The sequence below is a fragment of the Melanotaenia boesemani genome, chromosome 20 (assembly GCF_017639745.1).
Source record: "Melanotaenia boesemani isolate fMelBoe1 chromosome 20, fMelBoe1.pri, whole genome shotgun sequence".
Taxonomy (NCBI): Eukaryota; Metazoa; Chordata; class Actinopteri; order Atheriniformes; family Melanotaeniidae; genus Melanotaenia; species Melanotaenia boesemani.
Genome location: NC_055701.1, coordinates 14,015,832 through 14,030,644, shown reverse-complemented (window position 1 = coordinate 14,030,644; position 14,813 = coordinate 14,015,832). Strand labels below are relative to the sequence as shown.

The window sequence follows — 14,813 nt, the reverse complement described above, 5'->3', positions numbered from 1 at the left end:
ATACATGTAGAATACTCAATTAAAATAATAGTTAGGTTTTACTTGAAAAGTCGTAGGATAATCTCACACAATGGGAGCTTTGTTCCCAGTAAATAGTTGTACCAAGGTGCCCTCTGTCTAAAAAGATGGTTGCAAAAAGAAAAAAATAATAAACGTACTGCGAGGAGGATTGAGGGGTTGTTCAAGATCAGCAGCGTTAACAAATCTTCCAAGAAGATAAAACACACGATACAGGTTTTATTCCAACAAAACCGAAGCCAGAATCGCACAGTATCTTTCTACTCGCTTATTAAAATTCTGTAAATTCTAGATGGTGCACTTTATGCGTAATAAAACAATGAAAACTAATTTTAAAGCAGTTTATTAATTGAACGCAACCTTTTCCGCAAACGTCACATTGGCGGGAAATCCACACTCAGTGAGACGAAACGCCGCCGGCATCTTAAAAGCGAGCACTGCTGAGCTATCTAAGTTTTGATAGACTGAACAGCTGCTTAATATATCTGATGCAACAATGTCTACTTCATCGGTGTCAAAGGTAACTTATGTTGCATGAATGTTGGACAAAACCTCATAAAATAGACCTGAAACAAGATGGCTTCGTCACTATATTCCTTTGCATATGTTTGTAATTAGCTGACACCCTTTATGACTTTTGTTCCTTTCAGGGCTGTTTTGTTTTCAAGCCCAGCACAAAGAAAAAGAAGACTTTGGATTTAGGTGAGATATACTGGTGTTAATACAAGATGCATTTCCAGTTTATCTGTTAGAGTCGCAGTTAGCTGTCTGGTGTCTCAGCTCGTTGATGTCTTCTATCTGATGTACACAGAGAGTTACTTCATCCATGGCTGTGAGGGCGCTGAGAGCAGAGAAATGCGATTCAAGCTCTGTCAGCATCTGTGGGGCAAAATCAAAGCTGACACAGAGGTAAAAACAGATGTTTAACATGATCTCACAGCAGTTTTTTATTATAGAAATCACAGCAAAACATGCAGTATGATTAGAAAGTGGCGTTGAATCAAATGCATTGTTTACATACCGAGATAATATATTTCTATGTAGGCATAGGTGTTCACAAGTTAAGGGGATCTTGGTCTTCTCTTATAAATGTTTAAAAAGAACACAAAGTGAATGCAAAGAGATTTAATGACGATTTTGACTACTTGTAAGGTTTTACAGGATGAACTCAACAGGAAAATCTTGGACAGCTTACTGGAGTTCACCAGGAAGTGCTCCTTCAGTCGTCAGCACAGCGACTGGGCATCACAGATGAGGGCCAGTGAAATTTCCACAGCTGCTCTTGTGCTGGGTATGCTGGTCATATTTCACATTGGAGTTCGTGATCTCTACATTAAACTATTTTCCTGTTTGTACGTCCATTTTTCATTAGTAAAACTCTGGAGACAACAGTTTACTCTGTATGTTTCCATTTACCCCATTTAAAACCAGTTTGACTTACCTTTGATATGAATCGCAGGTGTAAATGTCCCAGATCATGACATGACCTTTCAGAGTCTGTCTGACCTGCTCCGGCAATCTGTCTCTCCTCATGTGGCTTCTGTGCAGGCCAAAGAGTGCACAGGTAAGACTTAAAAAAAAAAGCCAGTGCATCTGTATTTTAGAACATATGCATGTAATTAAATTCAGGTCTAAATTGTTTGGTTTATCTTACCAGCATTGAAGCATTTGATGAAGAAGGTTCTGGAGAGATTGATGGATACAGTCGTGGCTGTGGATGATGAGGATGAGGAGGAAACTGAGCAGACCAGTGCTCAGCTCCACAGGAGTGTGCATTGCTCCCTCAGTGCACTCTCTGATTGGTACATGACAAAAACAAAGGTGAGGTCTGAAGGCTAATATGTGGGGTGCATGCTTTTACATTTACAGCTGGCTACGTAGCATTTGAGTTTGTCTTTTTTTTAAGTAATTGCAGCTAGTGTTTATTTGGATTTAAGAAATGTAACACACCTGGAAAAAAGCGCAGCTCCTCAGCGAGGGAGGAGCAGCAGGAGCCTCCTATTGTGATCATTTTCAAGGATTTTGAAGCGTTTAACCCAAAGGTTCTTCAGGACTTCATACTCATCTGCAGGTAAAAAACCTCTAGTAAATGTTTTCATTTTCAGAAAGATGTGATCAGATGCCAGAATTATCTGGGCTAAATAAATAAAATAATAGAGAAAATTATTCTATTTAATAAACTCACACAGCATCTCTTTAACCTCTGTTCCAAAGCCGCTACATCAAACAGCTTCCGCTGATGTTCATCTTTGGGATCGCCACATCACCCAGTACCATCCAGCACATGCTGCCTCATTCTGTGTCCTCACTGCTGTGCATAGAGCTGTTCCAGTCCCTGTCCTGCACGCAGCACCTCGCCACGGTCATAGACAAGGTAGTTTTTACCCTGAAACACAGCTCCACAACTAAAACAAACATTCCCCTGGAGTCAGTTCAGATTGGGATGTTTGCAGCACCCTGATCTTCCAAAGGGGAAATATTTCCCTTACTTCAAGGAACAATTTTAGTTTTAATCTAAGTCAAGACACAAGCTGCACAACTTCTAATCATGCATATTATCTAGATTTGTATGAAAACTGTTTGACTAAGATGTAACTTCAAATTTTTTTTTTGTCTTGCTTGTTTCCAGTTGATCCTTACACATCATTTTCCCTTTAAACTCAACGGAAAAGTGATGCAGGTGCTAATAAGCATCTTCCTCTATCACGATTTCTCCGTTAGAAACTTCATTAAGGGCCTGCAGGTAAAGATCAGCTTTTAAACGTCCATGCCTCTCTGAAGATGTCGTTGTGAGACCCACACCGGTCTAAAATTTCTGCTCCTGCTCATTGCAGCTGGCCTTGCTGGAGCACTTTCACTCGCAGCCCCTCAGCGTGCTTTGCTGTAAGAAGAAGGAGGCCTTGCTTAATGTGATGCAGCTCTGTCACCAAGATTTGGAAAGGATCAGGCAGCTGCCATCGTTTAAGAGGTACTCGCACAGATATGTCTGAAAAAGAGATTTATTTTTGTATGCATGCAATGACTCCACTTCTTATATTTGTGAGTTGTTGGTTAGACAGGATATAAGGCTGTTTATTAAGCTTTATTCCTAAATTTTCTTTGCATTTTAGTTGTAAAAGGTGGCATTGATGTCTCTTTTTTTAATGTGTGTGTATATTGTAGGTATGTAGAGAAGCAGGAAACACAGGAGCAGGTCAATTTGATGACAGATGACTCTCATTTAAAGGTGTGTTCATTGTTTTGTCTCCTTATCTGAGGGTTTTATTAAGTGCCCACCCCTGGGTAAAAAGAGAAGTTATTTAACAAGATTTTCTTTTTTTTTATTTTAGGAAACATGTCAGAAACTGATCAAAGACCTTCGCGAATACCACAAGAACTATTATCCCATCCTACGGTGTCTCCACACACTGACCTCATCTTTACCTCGATATCCTCTTGGAAAACAGGCAAGAACTTAGATTTTTTTTTTTTATGTTTAAACAGAATCACATCTGCTTTGATTTAAGTGTCTCATTGCGTGTTACAGATCAGGGAGCTCCATTTGACATGTCTGGAGAAGAACGTGTGGGAGAATGAGGATTATCAGTCTGCCATAAAGCTGTTAAAGTAAGCGCAAATAACTGAGCTGTATGTAAATGAGTGGGTGACATAACTAGAACTGTTCTATTCTACCTATTTTTCCACCTGGTGAAAACATGTTTAGGGGTTCTCTGGAGATCATTGCACCCCCTGGTGGCCACTGTGTTACTGTACACGCATCTTTTTCTTGGAATGTTTTCCTTCTTATGTTGTCTTGCAGTTAATTCTAAATGGCTGTGATTTCCCTCCAGGATGGTGGCTAAAGATGAGCTGATTTCTTTGCTACAAAAGTGTACAGAGATTCTGCAGCCTGTCAAATCCAAAACAATGAAGAATGCTTTTCTCCAGCTGGAGGAACGACTTGTCAAGTTCAAGCATCTGGATCGTAAGTAGGAAAAAAGTTAAATATGTGACTTTTTGTTTCTCCTTGTGCAGAAAGTCTTGGATTTCCCTCCCTGTGTTTTCATTCTGGTGCTGTCTTCTGTCAGGGATAATTATTTCTGACAGTACAGTAGTCGTCTTCTAAGCCACCCTTGTGTTTTTCCTCATTCTTACAACAGCTGCTGCTGAAGTGGTCCCCAGTCTGGAAGACAGCTTCACCTCTCCAGTGAAAAACCTCCAAAAGAAAACGGATCTGTTCCAGCTGCAGAAAGTAGGTCACCGGTATATTTAGGAATGACATATTAGCTACCTTCACTGAGCTTTTCTGAAAAGCTTCACCAGCTCTGTACACCTGTTATTAATGCAAACTCTCCGTTGTCGTGGTTGCAGACCCTGCTGGAGATGAACGAGTCTCGTAGGTCAAAGAAACTGAGTCTGTTTGAGACTCTGAGGAATGAAGCTCTTGAGTTCATTGACAGTTTAGTGAAGTAAGAAAAATCTCACTCTTGCTCTATTTCAAAGGCCAATAAACTTTCCAAACACAACAAAATCTTTATTAAATTTGGCTTTTTCCACCTAGGACTCATCTGTTGCCACCAGAGTCTCAAACTCTTTATGAAGTCTGCTACTACAGTTCGTCTGCCACCGTGAGACGCCACCTCAACGCAACACCGAGAACCTCTATACAGGCTGCCCTCAGCAATCCCTACTATTATCTCCAGGTACAACGGCCTCACCTTGTCTTTAGTGAAAAGAAAATGGAGCATCAGCTGAAATGTGCCAGTGTGCTCTGATGTTTTTCTCCACTCGCAGAGCAGTCTGACTTTTCTTTCAGAACGACCGCTTGAAGACGGAAGATGGGACCGTCTCCAACGCAGCTCCTGATATCTGTATTGCATATAAGCTCCACCTGGAGTGCGGCAGGCTGATCAACCTCTATGACTGGCTTGAAGTGAGTTTTTATGCTAAAGAACGAGTTAAAAAAGAAAAAGTAATGCCTTTACAGCGTTTTATCTCTCAACATTAACGGCACCTCTTACTTTCTTAGTTCTTTTTTTTTTGTCTTTTTGTAGAAGAGGCTTTATTGATCCACATTTCCAAAGTATCTTGTTATTGATTAGAAGATCTAGTATTGCTCCAGGATGACTCAGATACTGACGTGACCGGACACGTCTTTGTTTTCAGGCCTACGCCACGGTGGTTTCTGCAGCCGAGGGTACCGATCCGGACTCGGACAGTTTTGGGAAAGTGGATGAAGTCAAACAGTATCCTCTGCATATAGATGCATTATTGTCAGGTCTTTTTTTTTGTCTTCTCCACATCTCATTAGATGTTCAGAAGTGTGTAAAAATGATGTGTATAATCTATATTTAATTGTGGGACAAAAACAACAAAAATGATTTTTTTTTTCCATTTTTAATATTTTTCAAATTAACATCTGCCATGCATTTAAAAAAAAAAAATATGGACAGGAGCCACTAAAGACTTAAAAATCTTTGTCTTGTAATGCATAAAGAGAAAAAAAATCCCATAAGCTAAATCTTTCAGAAGTAAAGATGAAGGGGGATAACTAAAAATAGTCAATTAAACTTCTCAACTTCAAATTGTCACAAGTTTGGAGATTTTTTGTAATTATTTTAAATCGTGTGTGAATCCAGAAAGATCTGTACTCAGGGAAAAAGACTGCCACTGAGCTGTGATCTGCAGGCCTGCAAACATCACAGATGGATAAAACTGTAAAAGACGTTTGCTGCACAAGCTCAAAACAACCATCAGCACCTACAGTTTACTACTGCTATAAGCTTAAAAGCCATCATGCCTGAGGTCAGGAAGACCGTAAAAAGAAACTGTCATTTAAGAAAGTTTACAACCAAACCAAATTACATTCCTCTTGTGCTACAGCAGCTTTGACTTTGTAGTAAAAGGTTGGATGCTGAAGTGGCTTGCCTGCAGTCCAGCCATTTTTATCAGATATGTGATGCACTATGGAGGCAAAAAATGAGAAAATTCTGGACAGCTAATATCACATTCAGCAAAAAAAAGAAAACCAAGAGCTTCACTTTTATCTGGTCAGGGACGTGGTTTAGATGCAACTTTAAGATTTGGACAGCTGTAGTGAATTATGAGGTTTTTCTTTAGCTCTTTATATGTTTAATAGTCCTTGTGTTAGGATAAATGTGGTTGTACTGATATGCAGGAAGTATTACTTTTTGGACAAAGATTGAAATAAATTCAAACATTTTATTCCTTAATTTATCCTTCAGCGCTCGTTTCATCCGCGCTGTGTCTGAACTTGAATTTCTGGGCTTCATAAAGTCCACCAAGCAGAAGACTGACCATGTGGCTCGACTCACCTGGGGAGGCTGCTGACTGCAACCGCCAAGATGGAAACACAAACTTTGTTTTTGTCCTCTTTAGTCCCTGTTAACATGTGATAATAAAAGATTTAATCAATACCCAGTAGTTATTGAACAGAACTTTTTTTTTTTTTTTTTAATAGTTGTGTTTTAGGCATTTGAATTAAAGCAAGAATGTTCTACATGCATTAAGATTCTCAAGTCTTAAGATCTTTTATTGGGTTTTTTCCATTAAGTACATCAGTTTCAAAGTGATACCAGCAGAAAAAAAAAATCTCAAAATAAATAAAAACACTGAAGGGAAAAAATGAGAAAGCAAATAAGCCCACTTTATGCTCAATTTAAAAAAAGCAATGAGCAGAGGACAAACTGCAAACACACTGTTCAACTTCTTTCATTCACTTACTGTCAGACCGACCAGCAAACCTTGTGTAAAACTTCACTGCTTCATCATATTTACACGTAACAAACGGAAACAAGTGAGAAAGCCTGGAATGCTGGGAATCATTACAAAAGTGAGATAACTGTAGATATACGTACAGCTGTAGGAACAGAGGCCACTGGTAGAGATAGGGTCCATTAATTTACATTAGGAAGCACCTAGTTGATTACAAGAGTGGTAACAACCAACAACAGCTTCATATAAACTTTTGCCCAAAGACAGATATATGGCACAGTAAGAAAGTCTCATTTAAACTAGCTAAACTGAATCTCTTACAATGGTGAGCATTTATTTTTCTTTGTTGAAATACCACGATAGCTTGCAGCAAGAGAAGGCTGTCTTGCAAATGTTCTGTGCCACACTCAGGAAACATCTGGAGAGAAGGAAGATGAAATAAAATACAGAAATCCGACTTGTTAGTATAAACTTCAAAGGCAGATTTTCTCACTGACGTTGTGCCAGGGAAACAGGAATGTGAAAAATGAAATATAAAAACTCACAGCTTGCAGGCTGCTCCCCGAATCGTCGCATTAACTGATCATGTGTGAACTTGACAAAGGTGTCGTATTGCTCTGGAATTTAACAGGAAATTACAGCCGTTACTGTTGGACACTTACTTGTACACATAATTTCACAGTTAATTTGCCTGAGCCATTTTATACACAATACTTTATGAATGAAACAATACTGTAATCTCTGGTAACTTATACACTTGTCCATAGTTTACAAATAGATAATCAGTTGCATACCTAAGAGTCACACATGGTGCTGATGGTCATAAGTGAGTGGTCAATAACAATTTTATGTCCTGAGAAAAACATTTTAAAATTCCCAGCATCCTTTCTTCAAAATGAACCAACCTGCCAATTTTGAGGTCATGGTCTCTTCATACTCCTCCCGCACTTTGTCTTCCCTTTCTTTCAGCAGCCGTTCACAGATCATTCCAACTTGTCTAAGGGTGAATAATGGCTGTTCTTTTCTAGATGGAGAGACACCTCCGGAGCATGTCCCTATTCAAAAATCAAACACAACTTTCAGGATTAGGTTGATGATGATGATGTCTGTTTACTTAAGTTTGTGTTAGCTGAAACTCTTGCTCCTTGAACCTACCTGGCATGCTTGAAACATGCATAGTTGACGACTGGGATGGGGATTCTGGAGAATAGCAGCACTCTGACTGTTGGTAGCCTCCATCTAGATGCTTCCTCTTTTGAATACGTTTGTACTCTTGTTTGATGCTGTTGAGGATTTGTTCTAGTGGGCCCAAAGACAGAAAGGGGTCTGTCAGTAAAGTCTGGTCAGATGTAACGTTAAGGAGCCACCCACCGCTAATAGTCTTCTGGTTTGTAGTTGTGTGGCTCAACACGTTGTTAATGTTCCTGTGGTTAACTAATCACGGAGCTGAATCAGAGGCCAACTTAGCGTCCATTAATAACATTACCTGCATTAAGTCTTGAGGACGACTCCCCAAATGGCGAAGGCTCCATGCTGAGGTACTTCCTAGGGGATGAAGACGATGGAGCCACAGGGACGCATCTTCGTCTTTTGGGGGACGTAGGACTCATCAGCGGATCAAAATCCATGGTCCTCTTTAGGGTTGCTCCGCACGCCATGACTCAAGTTTGTAAAAGGGAAAGATGGTAAATAATACTTAAACAGCCAATAATGAGACGATAATACCGATAGCTTTATATAAAGGCTGGACGTGGTAACACTTTGACATGTCTCGTCAGTTAAAATGTGAATTCTCTGCTACAAGAAGTCTCTCTTGCAGAGGAATACATGTTGAACACGGTGCGCAGCTCAGGCTTTAAATGTCTAGTAGCAAGCTAACGTTAGCTTTTCCTGCTAGGCAATAATCAAAAAGAAAACAAAGCTAATGGTTAGCTTTGACAATCGCTGAGAAGATACTACGTTCTATTGTTAATTTAAATAAACCGGACTTTCTTTTACCTTTTATGGAGAAAGGGTTGCCTATTCGGCTGCGTTCGTCAACTCGTGTTGTTGTAAAAGTTGCTTTCAAAAAGTTAAAGCGACGACAAGCCAGCTGTGGGTCAACTATCAGTCGTTAGATATGGAAGCTAGCTAACGCTGCTTAGTAGCCTGTTTATGATACGAGGCTGTCGGCTTCTCCGGCTCGTGACGTCAGATACGAGCCACAACAAAACGCATTCTGGGTCATGTAGTGAAGTACAGCACAGGGTGAGGAAGGAAAGCCAGATTTCTTCCGATATATGTTAGACTAAATAAACATAAGTAATATTTTGAATATGCTATTTTTACATTACTGCCTAATAGTAATTCATGGATAAGAACAACCATTTTTAAATGCTACTGGTTTTAGCTATATCAATTTATATTTGTCTCCACAAGAGGTCAGTCTTGCACACATAAAAGGGAGTGACTAATATATATATATATATATATATATATATATATATATATATATATATTAGTCCCTGATGATTTATTTAACTACATACTCCACCTATATCTAAAACTAGCTTTAAACTTGCAATACTGAGAAGGCTACAAAGTTATGAAATAGTAATAAACATACACACTATCATATATACTCACAAAAAGGTTTTGCATTTAAAAAGTAAGAGGTAAAAACAGAACGGATTAGCTGCTTTTGTCATTTTATTATAAAAAAGATACTGAACATGAGGACAAAATTATGATAAAAAATAGACAAATTTCACGTTTCTATCGAGAACATGTCTTTGTTGCACACTTCATTATCGCACAAAGATGGCACAATAGATGTTTCAGAAGTTTATGGCTTTACACAAAATGTTGTAATTGCTTTTGAAACATATGAAAATAAATAAATAATAATAAACCTTAAGCAATAATGTCTGATTATATCCCATTAAAGTTTGGATTTGATCAAAAACCCATTCAGTATTTCAAAACACAACTCACCATTTTGCTTTGCAAAATTAAATAAATAAGTAAATAAATACATACACACAGCAAAATTTAATAAAAATGAACAACTGCTGAACTTAACAGTATCATGCTCTTCGGTTATCTACTAATAGTCAATTTCTAATGACTAATGAGAGCTTAGATATACTAGGAGTGTTTCAAGACATTCAGAACTGATATTTTGTATTTCTGTAGGCAGATTTTCACTTTGAATTGCTGACACAATATTGCTATATCAAGTAAAAATGAAAACACAACAAGAAATGACATTATTTTGTCTTTACAAAGCAGAAATTTATCCTTTCAGCAGTTCAAACAAAAGCAAAAATGTCTCAGCATGAAACTGTCTGTGACAGTCATAGGAAAAGTGCCCTTAAGCAAAATGCTTTTAAGATGCAAATAGAGTACATCTTGTACAGTATTATGAAAGACATTCTGATAATAACACTGATATAACTGTTGGGCCATCTCACTCCACCATACAGGGAGTACAGATTTTATACTTCAGGTTACATCTTTTTAAAAGAACTACAACTAAAATAGTTTTTCAGTTCTGACACTTAGTAATTTCTGGCACATTTTAAAGATGCATTCCCCACCATCCATACTTCACAGTAGTACCAGCTCAGTCTGCCTTTTCATTTTAGACCGGCTCTGCAGTAGAAGTCTCAGTTCCTCCAGAAACTGTAACCTTGGCTACTTTCACTCGTGTCTTTCCACAGCTTCCTCCATCCTTCCCCGCCCCACCGGCTGTAGCTCTCACACTCCTGATATTCCAGTCGCTCTCAGCACTGTAGTCCAAAGGCTGAGTTGTGCCCCTCCACATATGGCAGATGTTGAGGAAGGCTCTTCGCAGGTCCTTGCTCCTCATGGCATAAATCACAGGGTTCACCGTGGAGTTGAGCAAGCACAACATGCTGCAAAAGGCAAATACAGTCTTGATGAAGTCGTTCACCTTCCCAAAGAGGTCATAAACCATGATAGCTAGAAGTGGACCCCAGCAGATGATGAGAGCCACCAGGATCATGACCAGGGTTTTAGCCAGACGGAGGTCCATGCGGGCCTGCTCAGGCCTCACTGTCTGCACCTTGGTCCCATCTGCTGTGTACACAATCACACTTCTTTGGGAGCTGCGGCTCAGCATGCGGACAGCATGGTGGTGGGATTTCCAGAGGATGAACATGTAGGCGTAGATGATAAACAAGACCAAAACGCTTGTCATCCCAATCCAGAACATCAAGTACTTCTGGTCTATGAGAGGGAAAATATCTGAGCAGACCGATCCGAGACGCTTACAGTTCCAGCCCAGCAGTGGGAGCAGTGAGATGATGATGGAGATTGTCCACATCAGACTGAAGGCAATGACTGCTTTAGTCTTTGTGACAATGCGTTTGTATGCCATGGGCTTGTGGATGGAGATATAGCGGTCAATAGCAGTGAGGAACAGACTGCCCACAGAGGCAGTGAAGGAAGCAATAACCCCAGCCAGCTTAAAAAGGAAAATATTAGGGCTGTCCTTTCTGTGGAGGACGTGAAAGTCCAAGAAGCTGTACACAAAAATGATGCTCCCTATCAGATCAGCCACAGCTAGGCTGCCTATGAAGTGGTATGAAGGCCGAGATCGAAGCGCCTGGGAGTGCAGAATCACACACAGCACCATGAGGTTTTCCAGCACTGTAAACGTACCCAGGGTGAGGGCTAAGATGGCAATTGCAAGCTGTTGACTGGGAGTGAGGATCATAAAGCACTCGAGGTTGTCCACAAAGTTCTCGGCACACTGTGTGGCTCCTCCGCTCTCCACAGAAGTAGCATTACCAAGCATAAAGTCTGACATGTTGGTGGGGAAAATGGGGGATAGGACAGTATAAATGGTCTCCTTATTTCCAGGGATGAGCTCAGGGAAGGAGCTACTGATGGAGGCAGAGTGAGGTTTCTCAAAGTGGAATCCATTCTTAACCAGACTGGAGTCGATGTAGGGGTTGTTGTAGCTGGCATCGTTGGAGCCGAGATACTGGACACCTGTTGTTAGTGTGCTCATTGCGGTGCCTGCTATCTGGTGCAAAGCCAGCTTCATGGCTGGTCTGGGGCTGCAGAAATGCTCAGTAGACGGGCAGGTGGTCTAGCAGCATTAGACACATACAAAGGGACATCTATAAAAACAAAAGGACATTTTTTTTCTTAAAGAATGCAGGAAAGCAGGTAAGTACATTTCCATCTTTCTGTGAGAAGTTAATTATATCAATATTTACTAATAATTAATAAATAGGAAAGAAAAAGTGTTGCCAGGAGATATTGAGGGAATCTGTGCATCAGCCAGCTGACTCCAGAACAGATGCATCCCAGACAATAGTGGGAAACTGAACAGTTGATGAACCTGTGCAGCCTCGGGGGAGATCACTGCATTAAGTATGTAGGACAGTCGGGGCTTTCTTATTAATTAAAGGAGGTCATTAGGCATTAAGCTTTTTTTTTCAGTAATCACTGGATTAATTAGGCATCATGGGAGGAACTACAAAGACTGAACATATCTAATCAGTGAGCCATTAATATTTAGTGTCAGTAATCATGATATCAATTATTAACAGTCAGGTTTGCATGAAGCTTTTTGAATAAGACGTTTGCTGAAGTTGAGAAACCAAGTAATTGGATTAATAGCGCTTGTATTGACAAATTAGGTACCATATGGTTCAAATGCAAGGCAAAAAATGAACAAAATAATATATATATATATATAATATAATAATAATAATAATAATAATAATAATAATAATATTGATGATAATATAGACATTTGTTTATAAATGCATTTTATAGCGATTAAAAAGACATACCTTCATTTTTTCTCGACCAAGGTCCCGCACCGATCCATTAAGTAGAAAAATAATTTAAGTTTTAACCAAGAAGGAAAAAAAAAAAAAAAGAGAGAGAGAGAGAGAGAGAGAAGAAAATTGGAGACTAACTCAAGTCTAACGCTGCAAGTGATCGTGAAGTTGTTGTTATTGTGATGATTTACCAGGTGAATAATCCCGCGCGGACTCGTCAGAAAATCACCGTGAGTAAAGCCAGACGAGCAGCCGGCGAGGTGTGAGTTTGTTTAGGAGAGCGCGCGCTGTTATAAGGCTGGGCATTGTGCTCCTGGTGGTCACGTGGTTTGAGGTGTTAAAGCGCAGTGTAGGAAGCGCATCCCTGAGCATCATCCCCACCCAATTATGAACACAGCAGCTGGCAACACACATGAAACAGATTTCTGTAAAGATTTACTGCTTCGCTTTTCATCACTCGCGTGAAAATAATCTATTTCAATCACAAACAGGGAGGAGATGAAAATACAGTGTCCGAGACTCCAGGACAAAGGAAGAGCTATTGTCTCATGCTCAGTTGTTTATAAATGGTCAAATCGATGTGTTATTGTGATCATATAAAAGAAAGCAACAAAATATTTTATTTTATTGAAATAAACCAGCCTTAATTAACCCACCATCCAAAAAGAAGAACAAACGACAACAAAAAGGAAACAATTTGAGACCTAAATATGGTTAAAGTCATATGAATTACAAATTTTTTCAACACTACAGTTGGAAAACTGCAAATAAATGAATAAATAAATAAAAATAAAAATAAATAAATAAATAAAAAGAACAAAAGAAAACATTGTCATAAATGAGGAATTACACTGTTCATAAGTAAAGAAAAAAAGACTCATTTTAAAACTGGTCTCAGCTGCATTTATTTATTTATGTTTGTTTGTTTAATTAATTAATTAATTAATTTTTTTACAAAAAGTCAGAACAGGGGAGGCAAAACACTGAAAAGTTGTGTGACCAAAAAGAAAAGTAATGAGGTGAAGTAAGGAAACGTATGAGTTTATCAATACATACCTTTATAACAAGATAATCGCAAATAGGAAGAGTCTTAGGGGGTAAGGCAGGAGGAGACGTATGGAATGAAAGAAGCTCATGTAAATTACCCATAAAAACATTTAAAAAAAAAACAACAAACAAACATTTAAATACTATAATGTTGTCCATCTTAAGAACAAATTTGTAAAATAAAATAGTGGACGATATTTGCTCATCAGCCATTATTTGTTTTGTATAGGTTGTGCATAGCAAGCCTTTAACCACTATTGCACACATACTTGTGATAGATCATTAATAATATGCATTGTGATCAAGAATGTTGTGGCGTTGATGAAGGAAGGACACAGAACTTTCCTGATAAAAATATCAGTGCATGGTTGCACTAATATGGTGTGATCACCTGCAGTCAAATGTGCAGACGTATACAACTGTGACCTCCCAGTTTGATACGTTTTCTAACTTAGCTTCCTGAATTTGTATGCATGCAATGGTTAAAATAGGACTATATCATTTGTGATATTAGATTTTACTAAATGTTATGTACTCAGTCCAAATTTCACCTAATTTTGATCTAGAAATGTCACCACCCTCCTGAGATTGAGGCTCAAGATAAAGGGTGGTGATTTTGGAGACTGTTCTGTAGTTCAATCAATCAAAATCCTAAATGATTTTTGGTAATCTTGCTACCAAATACACAACAGAAGGACAATATGATTTGCTTACAGCACAGAGTTTAAAAGCCTGCATTTTTTGTATTCCTCCATTCAAGTTTCTTTTTTCTTGGAATACCTTGCTTATTTCACCAAACATTCAGCACATTTCACCACACAACGGCTAATAGTTAGCCTTGAAATGTGTAAAAACCCATTTAAAATGAGAGAAAACATTTCTCTTTCGAAAACACAGGAATTGTTATATAAGTCAGGCATCAATACAGATTTCTGCAGAAGAAAATCTGAAGGTCCTGGGATCAGAATGAAAATAAGACCTGACCTGTTATATGTGGGCTGTAGTCTTATATACTCTTAAGACAAAGACATTCTTTAGGTCTGAAATAAGCCAATCATAACCAGACACATATGTTTACATATAGGATGTTCATGTGTGCTTCTCCAAATTTCATGTTTACATCCTGTGCTGGGTTGCAGTACAGTCCTTTAAGACAGACCCTTATAAGGAAACAATCTACTGTGAGTGTGTTTTACACAATATTATGTTTAGAAACCTCAATATAAAACTAAA

At 38.8% G+C, this 14,813-nt stretch overlaps 3 protein-coding genes across 4 annotated transcripts; 1 reads left to right on the top strand and 2 right to left on the bottom strand.

The window, feature by feature from the left end:
• Positions 1–161: 161 nt before the first annotated feature.
• orc3 (origin recognition complex, subunit 3) lies at positions 162–6,424 on the top strand. Its single transcript, XM_041972670.1, has 20 exons — positions 162–538; positions 669–720; positions 830–927; positions 1,171–1,309; positions 1,478–1,582; positions 1,676–1,839; positions 1,956–2,089; positions 2,233–2,392; positions 2,648–2,761; positions 2,853–2,986; positions 3,181–3,244; positions 3,348–3,464; positions 3,545–3,624; positions 3,849–3,982; positions 4,158–4,249; positions 4,369–4,466; positions 4,559–4,700; positions 4,814–4,930; positions 5,164–5,243; positions 6,243–6,424. The coding sequence occupies exons 1-20, from the start codon at positions 515–517 to the stop codon at positions 6,346–6,348; spliced, it is 2,154 nt and encodes a 717-aa protein (XP_041828604.1). The 5' UTR covers positions 162–514; the 3' UTR covers positions 6,349–6,424.
• A 108-nt stretch (positions 6,425–6,532) lies between these two features.
• On the bottom strand, positions 6,533–8,903 carry LOC121631673 (akirin-2-like). The gene is made up of 6 exons (XM_041972671.1): positions 8,731–8,903; positions 8,219–8,392; positions 7,888–8,031; positions 7,638–7,787; positions 7,278–7,349; positions 6,533–7,150 (listed from the first exon to the last, which is right to left on the bottom strand). The coding sequence occupies exons 2-6, from the start codon at positions 8,388–8,390 to the stop codon at positions 7,140–7,142; spliced, it is 549 nt and encodes a 182-aa protein (XP_041828605.1). The 5' UTR covers positions 8,391–8,392; positions 8,731–8,903; the 3' UTR covers positions 6,533–7,139.
• Positions 8,904–9,406: 503 nt separating this feature from the next.
• LOC121631709 (cannabinoid receptor type 1B-like) lies at positions 9,407–13,000 on the bottom strand. 2 transcript variants are annotated; one of them, XM_041972732.1, is made up of 2 exons: positions 12,543–13,000; positions 9,407–11,861 (listed from the first exon to the last, which is right to left on the bottom strand). In XM_041972732.1, exon 2 carries the CDS (start codon positions 11,783–11,785, stop codon positions 10,355–10,357), a length of 1,431 nt encoding a protein of 476 aa, XP_041828666.1. In that variant the 5' UTR covers positions 11,786–11,861; positions 12,543–13,000; the 3' UTR covers positions 9,407–10,354. The 2 variants fall into 2 exon arrangements, with proteins under 2 accessions (XP_041828666.1, XP_041828667.1); XM_041972733.1 differs by having other exon boundaries at positions 12,725–13,000.
• Between the last annotated feature and the right edge of the window lie 1,813 nt (positions 13,001–14,813).

Excerpts from the sequence above, each read along its gene's own strand:
- orc3 (XM_041972670.1), top strand. The coding sequence starts at position 515 with ATGTCTACTTCATCGGTGTCAAAG. Across the intron at positions 721-829 it reads AAAGAAGACTTTGGATTTAG|AGAGTTACTTCATCCATGGC; the intron begins GTGAGATATACT and ends TGATGTACACAG. Across the intron at positions 2,762-2,852 it reads ACTTCATTAAGGGCCTGCAG|CTGGCCTTGCTGGAGCACTT; the intron begins GTAAAGATCAGC and ends TGCTCATTGCAG.
- LOC121631673 (XM_041972671.1), bottom strand. The coding sequence starts at position 8,390 with ATGGCGTGCGGAGCAACCCTAAAGAGGACCATGGATTTTGATCCGCTG. Across the intron at positions 8,032-8,218 it reads GTCCTCAAGACTTAATGCAG|AACAAATCCTCAACAGCATC; the intron begins GTAATGTTATTA and ends TGGGCCCACTAG. Across the intron at positions 7,788-7,887 it reads GCATGTTTCAAGCATGCCAG|GGACATGCTCCGGAGGTGTC; the intron begins GTAGGTTCAAGG and ends ATTTTTGAATAG.
- LOC121631709 (XM_041972732.1), bottom strand. The coding sequence starts at position 11,785 with ATGAAGCTGGCTTTGCACCAGATAGCAGGCACCGCAATGAGCACACTA.